The sequence below is a fragment of the Myotis lucifugus genome, unplaced genomic scaffold, assembly GCF_000147115.1.
Source record: "Myotis lucifugus unplaced genomic scaffold, Myoluc2.0 scaffold_328, whole genome shotgun sequence".
Lineage (NCBI taxonomy): Eukaryota > Metazoa > Chordata > Mammalia > Chiroptera > Vespertilionidae > Myotis > Myotis lucifugus.
The window spans coordinates 426,125-433,250 of record NW_005871376.1 but is presented as its reverse complement, the minus strand read 5'-3'; the positions used below and the strand labels follow the sequence as shown (position 1 = coordinate 433,250).

Sequence of the window (7,126 nt, the reverse complement as noted above, 5' to 3'; positions counted from 1 at the left end):
GGCTGCCCTCACTCACTGCCCCCAATTCCCTTCCTGTGGAGCAGGCTCAGCCCCACCACTCTTGCCCCGACTGCTCTTCTCAAGGACCCAGTGACTGTCACACGACCAATCAAATGGCCAACGGCATGGGCCCGTCAGCAGCATTGTCACAGTGGGTCCCTCCCTCCGGCTGCAGTGCTTCTTCCACTTGGCTTCAGGGAGACCACTCTGGTTCTCCCCCTGCCGCCCGCTGCCCCTTCAGTCTGTGTGGCTGAGTCCTGCTCACCTCGGGAACCACTCAGTCCCAAGACTCAGCCCTTGGGCTTCTGTCTCTCCCTCTCCCCAGGTCATCTTACCTAATCTTCTGGCGTAAAAGATAACATCTATTCCAGGGATTTACAACCTTGGCTGCACATTAGAATACTTGGGCGGATTTGCATCAAAATCTCTCGAATGAATCCCAGGTATTCCTGCCTGCAGCCCAGGCGTGGCCCCGAACTACAGACTTGTGTCATAACTGCCTCCTCAGCATCTCCACTCGGATGCACCACATCTGAAACGGCGCCTCTTACACCTGCGCCTCCTGCAGTCCCCACTTATGGCAGCTCCATCCTTCAACCTGGTCAGGTTAGTCAGCCTTGACTCCTCTCTTTCAAATCCATCAGCAAATTCCCAGGACTCTGTCTCCGAATCCCCCAGGCCTGCTGCTGCGGCCCTGGTCTGAGGCACTGTGGCTCCTACCTGGTCCCCTGCTGCCACCTGCCCTCTCCTTCCCACCTGGCAGCCTGCGTGAGCCTTTCCAGGTATCACTTGTCAGAGCATGTCACTCTTCTGCTCAGAACTGCTCAGCTCTTGCAGAATAAAAGCCAAACTCCTTATAATGGCCCCAAAGGCCCTCTGGGACCCAATCCCATTCTGGCCTCTCCCTGATATTCCAGAACATACCAGACTTGCTTCTGCCCCTGGGTCTCTGGGGTCCCCTGGGTGCAGCACCCCTCCCCCGCCCAGCAGGGCTAACTCCTTCACTCCCTGGGCTCTCTGCTCTGATGCCACTTAGCAGGGGCCTTCCCTGCACTGGGTAAGCCCCAGCCCTTTGCTCCCTAGTGCTGACCACCAGCTGCTGTATTGAGTACTTATTATCGGCTTATTCTGTCTCTCTCTTTCTTAAGCTTCACTGGGGCAGGGACATTCTTGTTTGTCCCCTGTTTTATCTTCAGCGCCTGGAATAGTGCCTGGCACACAGTAAGTGCTCAATACATGGTCACGGGAGTAACTGAATGAATGAGTGACCTCATGGATGCCCAATACCCTCAAAGGATACTGGTCATTGTTCCCGCCCTCCGCCCCCAAGAACAGGGAGGAGATTGGAGGATACTTCCTGTGCCTGTTTTAGGAACCACTCAGCACAGAGCCTGGGTGGGTGCAGAAGAGCTCCCTGAGCAGGCAAGTTCCCTTCTCTGCCCCGCCCTTCCGAAGCCCCTGGAGCTGAGCCCACTGGGGTAGCAGTAGGGAGGGGGCCCTGGAAGGGTGTCTCACCTGGCATTTTCCGGTGAATCTGATGGAACATTCTCCGGTACCAGTCCTTAGGGCTGTCCACACTCTGGGATCAGAAGAGGCAACGTCAGGCCACCCTCCTAATGCCAAGCCACAGAAGTTTTTCCTTACTGGGCCCTTTTCCTGTGAGCCCCAGTGGTGGGGGGGGGGGGGCGTGTGATATCTTTACTGGCAATGACCTCGTGTAGGGTGTTATATAGGAATAAGATATGGAAAGGATCTCCATCAGTGGTGACCCTGACACAGAGATTTGGGGGGGTTCACATTTTTTCACTTTGCTTTTCTATATTTCTGATGTTTCTACAAAGAACACGTGCTTCTATGTCATGAAAAATTAATGCAGTAATATATGTAGAAATGTTATTTCATATCCCCTGCCTCACCTGAGACTCAGGACAGCCCTGGAAGGCAGAAAGGTATGTTACTGACCTCAGGTTCAGATGGGGAGATGGTGAACTGAACTAAAGGCAGGTGGCTGGCTGAGACAGGCATGGGGGGGCGGGGGAAGGCTGGTGGGGAGAGGAGGACAGAGCCGCTGGGAGTCTGGAGCCCGGCTCCATCCACGCTCACCACTCAGGACTCTGTGCTCACTCATTCAACCAGCCATCCACTCAGCAACCATGTCATGAGCGTTGTGCCAGGCCCTGGGACTAGAATCTAAGAGTGGCCCCTGCCGGCAGTGGCCCTCCACTGTTTGAGAGCCAGGGGGCCATTCTCTTACCCACAAACCATTGTGCAACTCAGACACATGACTGCCTGTGATTCTACGGGGCTCATGACCCCTGAAACCCATTCTGATTGAACCCCTGCTTTAGTCTGAGATGTTTGGGTACAGCCTTGGTTGCCCCAACTTTAATTCACAGAAGTGCTCAGCGTGGGTCCCCAGCTCTAGACTCACAGATCGGGGGGCAATGGGCATGCCGCTCTCATCCACGGGCCCGATTCCCTCGTACTTGACCCAGCGCTTATCCCGGCGTTTGCTGTCCTTGGTCCACGTGGCTGACCAGTTCTGGGGCTGCTGGGAGGCGGGGGTCTTCTGGGTCCCCGCGGGCCGGCTCCCAGGGCCTGGCCAGGTCTGATACCAAGCAGGGTCTGCAGGGTGTGCATGAGAGCATTAGCAACGGGCAGGGGCCCGCCTGACCTGGTCTGTCCCTTGGTTCTTCAGAATACTGATGCCCTTGGGTTTAAACATTTCAACATCTCCTTGCCTGTTGGAGTTGGTGAGGCAGACGCTATCATCTCAGCAGGACCACGGGCCTCTGTTTGTTTATGTTTTAATTAAAGTGAATAAAAATGGATTTCGTCCTGAGACATCTGTGCCCACCCCACTCTGCTCTCCTGGGGCTGACCTAAGAGCTTCCAGAATGAGGGCTGAGAATCACTACTTGCAGAGAATGCCCGGCCGTCCCAGCTGGGAGGCAGCAGGGTGGGGCAGAAAAGGTGCTGGGCTTGGAGGGGACAGATCTGACTTCAGACTCCAGATCTGCCCCTACTGGCTGTGTGATCTTGGGCACAACAATCAGCCTTCCAGTGCCTCCGTTTTCACTTCACGGGTCATCATGGAAGGATTCAGGGGGATCTATTCTAGAGGGTGTGACCGTGCCCAGCACAGTGCCTGGCACGCAGTAGAGAGGCTCTCGATTAGGGACAGAAACTATTCGCCAGACGTGGCTGTCGTGTCCTCAACTTCCCCGACCCTTCAGCCCCCAGGGCAGCAGCTTAAGGGGCTCAGCCTCCGAGACTGAACCCTCTGAGACTCAGCTCCTCACTGGGAAGATGTCCATACTTTGCAGGGATTGAATAGATGAGGCTTGTGAAGCATCCCTTCAGGGCTCAGCACGGTCAAGTGCTCAGCAATTATTTGTTAAAGGAATTAAACTCCTTGACAGAGTGCCTGCCCCACCGGAATGCGCAACAAAGGATGCCAGCTCCTCAGAAGATGCCCTGGGTGGGCCCGCACCGAGGGTGTCCCAGGATCCCTCGGACCCTGTGGCCCAGGCTGCGGTGACTCACAGGAGCCCAGGAGCTGACAGGCTCTCGAGCTGCCTGCCCCTGTGTTGGGCAGCAGCCTCAGGACCCTTGTGGGGTTCAGCCCCTGCACCCTTCTACAGCCCACATGTGCTCCCATTCCTCGCCCGTCCATCCCCAGTGTGAGCCACTCCCTGTCCTGCTGGAGGTCCCCCAGCCCCAGGGCAGAGTCCCCTGCACACTTCCTTCCCCGGGCACTGCGGGGAGGAAGGGGAAGGATGTGTCAGCCTCTCTCCCACAGCTTTCACTCTCAAGGGCCGGCATGCTCACCCAGGGAGGGGCAGTGAGATGAGCTCCGAGGGCCCTGCCCCCCCTGGGCTCCTGGACCAGGTTTTCCTGAGCAGACCCACCTGGGTGCCGGGAAGCCTCTCTCCTGGTTGGGAAGTACCCATTGCACACAGTCCTGGGCGCAGGATCATGGAACTGGAAATTAAGGGTGTTGGAGCCACCATTCCGGATCACAGGCACCTGTGGGGAGGGGCCAGGAGCGGCAGCTCAGGCCCAGAAAGGTTCCATGGGAAGGGTGGGCAGGGATGGCTGCCAGGGCCCAGCCATACCCCATGGTGAGGGCTCCAGGGCCAGCTTAATCCTTTTGCGGGAAATCAGGGGGGCTCCCTAGAGCTATCTTCTGACTCCCTTCCCAGCTTCCAGTCCTTTAAACCCTCCTGCTCCCCACCTGGCCTGCCAGGTCCCCACCACCTATGGGCCCACAGTAACCCTCTCCCTTTGCTGTTCTCACTCACCCGAGTCCCCCTGGAGAATGACCCTACATGGGCCCGGAGGTGGCCAGGGATGAAGTCGTCCAGGCTGAGCCCCGCTGGGTGGCTGCAGGGTGGGGCCTGCATACTTGGGTCGAGGTCAGAGGGCTGTGGGTGTGCCAGCAGCTCCTCTGCACGTCCTCTGTGGGGAAGGAGGGAGGAAGGGGAAGCCCTGCTGGACCCGCTGCCGTGCCCTCTGGGCTTGACCTCCGGGTGGGTAAGAGGGGACGGCTGTGGGAGGGCGTCAGGGCCAGCTGGGTGGGAGCTCCAGGACCCAGGAAACAGGCCACTCCGGGCACCCGCCTGCAGGCTGCCAGTGCCGGCTCCCAGAGGCACAATGGGCTGCTTGTTAGGCTGGGCAGGAGCTCTGGGTGGGAATGGGGGAGGGGAGGCCGGGCGAGGAGGAGGGGAGGCTGGCCAGGAGCAAGCTTCTGGCCGGCCTGCTGGCCAGCCCCTCTGGGGCTCTCACTACACAAGCGGCGCATTCCCCCAGAGGGAGGCAGAGGGAACGGGGGCAGCTGGCGGAGGAGGCCTAGGCACGCAGGACTTTCAGTTCCCCCTGCCTCCCCTAGGCCCTGTGTGCGCATCTGCTCACCAGCAGGCACAGGGCTTCCTCGGGCTGGGGAGAGGCCTTGGGCCACAGCAAGGCCAGCCGCCTACTGCCCAGCAGGGCCACGGGGCAGCGCGTGGGGGTATTTCCAGGCAGCAGGAACCACTCCCCAGCTCAGAGGAGTATCCGCTCCCTTGTTTGGCCTCTTTGGCTTGAACTGCGCCTCAGAGGGCTCAAGGTGCCAGTGAGGGTGGGGGCAGAGAACCAGCATACACACACACACACACACACACACACACACACACACACCACTTTCTCCTACACCTCAGGCTGTTTTTCAACAGAGGGTCTTCCTGGGAGCAACATGCTTGACTGGCCAGCCGGGTTCTTTGAACCCCCCTCCCCCCTACCCCCCGCCACAAATGTTAGCTCAGAGGAAGGGGCTTCAGGCATCCGGGAGATGGAGGTGGTAGGGCTGACCAACAGGGCTTTCCGACCGGAGAGCGGTGGTGCAGAGCGGGTGGGACTGGGCCAGAAGCTGAACCAACCATCAGCACCTTCTAGGGCCGACCGACTCTGGTGTTTTTGTTCTTTTAGGCCTGTGTGTGCCTGAGGGGTCTGGGGGCTCCCGGGAGGGCTGTGAGGGCTTGCGGGGTGCTGTGTGCATGTGGTGGGAGGTAAGTGCAGTGCTGTGCATGTGACTTGTGTGGGGCATGTGAGCAGCATGGGGTTGTGAGGACAGAGGGTGTCAGCTGTAGGTGGGAGTGCAGTTCCGAGGTGAGGATCATACCAGCAGCACAAGAATTACGGAGAACAGAGGGGATGCAGGTACAAGAGGGGCTGTGCTTGCTCCTGTACCCAGTCCCTGCTCGGGCCATTGGGGGCTGGAGGGTACAAGGCTGGGGCAACTACCTGTTTTTGGTTTAAGGGAGGATCTCTTCTGCCCTTGAAAACCCACCTGGGGTCATGGTTTTCCTGTGCCCACCCTGCCTTTGGGGAGAAGTGAAGAGCGGAAACCAGAGGAGGGCCACCTCACCAGCTGCATCCAATTAGGGCTCCTCCCAAAAACAAAACATGCAGACACCCCTCAGTCCCCGAAGCCCTCCCTCCCCTCATGGGGGAAATCGAGGCAGAGAGAGTGGGGGTTCGGATCCAGGGCAGCCTGGTTTCTAGCAGCAACCCTTCCCAGCCCAGCTGACTGCTTGTGGCCAAGTCAGCATCAGCTGTCCCTACTTTCAGCTGACCCTCCCTCCTTCCCAGCCTCCTTCTGCCCCACCCTCCTTGGCTCCCCGGGGAGGGGGTTCCCCCCCAGCATTTTCTGGGTTTTTTGATCCTTGGGGGGGGGGGGGGGAGTCTACCTCTCCCTGTGGCGCAGCTCCAGGGACATGCAGGGGAGGGTGTGGGAGGGCGGGCTGAGTTTGAGCTTGGCAGCCTGGTCAAGGGACATTAAGGGGCCTTCTCATAGGGAGAGGGAGGCATGGGGGAAACTGGTTTTACATCCAGCAGAGGACAGAGGGTGCCAGGAAACCTCGAGCTCCCCCCACCCCACCCCCACTCCCCAGAATTCAGACAGCCCTTCCCCTCTGCAGCCAGCTCCAAAGGGCTAGGGGAGGAGAAGGGGCTCTGCTGTGGTCCGGACTGTTCCCACCGGAGACCTTGCCCTGGCCTGGGGCTCTGCCCTGGGCGCCTCGCGGGTGTTTTCTAGCTGCGAGTCCACGTGGACAGGACAGGTTTTCTCAAACCTCCCTTTTTGTGGATTGAGGGGAATACTTCTCACCTCTTTCCGTCCCAGAGTTTGGGGCAAGGTCCCCAAGGGAAGGGCTCGGTGCCGTCTCTTAGGGCTGGGCGCAGGTGCCGCCGACTACCCCTCCCCTCCCCACACCTACCTTCCCCAGCGAGCAGGTGGCAGGTGGCGGGGGCTGAGGACGCCGGGGAGGACCGGGGCATCGCAGCTGGACTCCAGCCTGGTGCGGCCGCGGCGGCCCTCGGGGAGGGAGGGCGGGGAGCGGTCCGGGCTGTGCTGTCCACCCTCGTGACCGCGTCAGGACGGGCTCGCGAGGCTGGGCGCCCGAGGAGGAAGAGGGATGGACGGGCCGCGCGCGTGCCGGGAGGAAGGACGGAGAGGCGCGGGCGGGCGGCGTTCTGCCCTCCTCCAATTTGGACTGTGAGCCGGACGGGAACCGGGGGTGGCGGCAGGGGAAACTGCGGGGCCGGGGCGTGGTCCGGGCGTGCAAGTGGCCTCCGTCGGGTCGCGCCG

General features: G+C 60.1%; 1 protein-coding gene across 1 annotated transcript in view; it reads right to left on the bottom strand.

The window, feature by feature from the left end:
- SORBS3 (sorbin and SH3 domain containing 3) overlaps nucleotides 1-4,461 on the bottom strand; it is a 20,569-nt gene extending 16,108 nt beyond the window's left edge. Inside the window, exons 1-4 of the mRNA XM_023764332.1 lie at nucleotides 4,305-4,461; nucleotides 3,912-4,029; nucleotides 2,432-2,625; nucleotides 1,516-1,579 (exon numbers count right to left, since the gene is read on the bottom strand). Of these exons, the coding sequence (XP_023620100.1) occupies nucleotides 1,516-1,579; nucleotides 2,432-2,625; nucleotides 3,912-4,029; nucleotides 4,305-4,406 (478 nt within the window). The 5' untranslated portion in view covers nucleotides 4,407-4,461. The remainder of the gene's footprint in view (nucleotides 1-1,515; nucleotides 1,580-2,431; nucleotides 2,626-3,911; nucleotides 4,030-4,304) is intronic.
- Nucleotides 4,462-7,126: the final 2,665 nt, after the last annotated feature.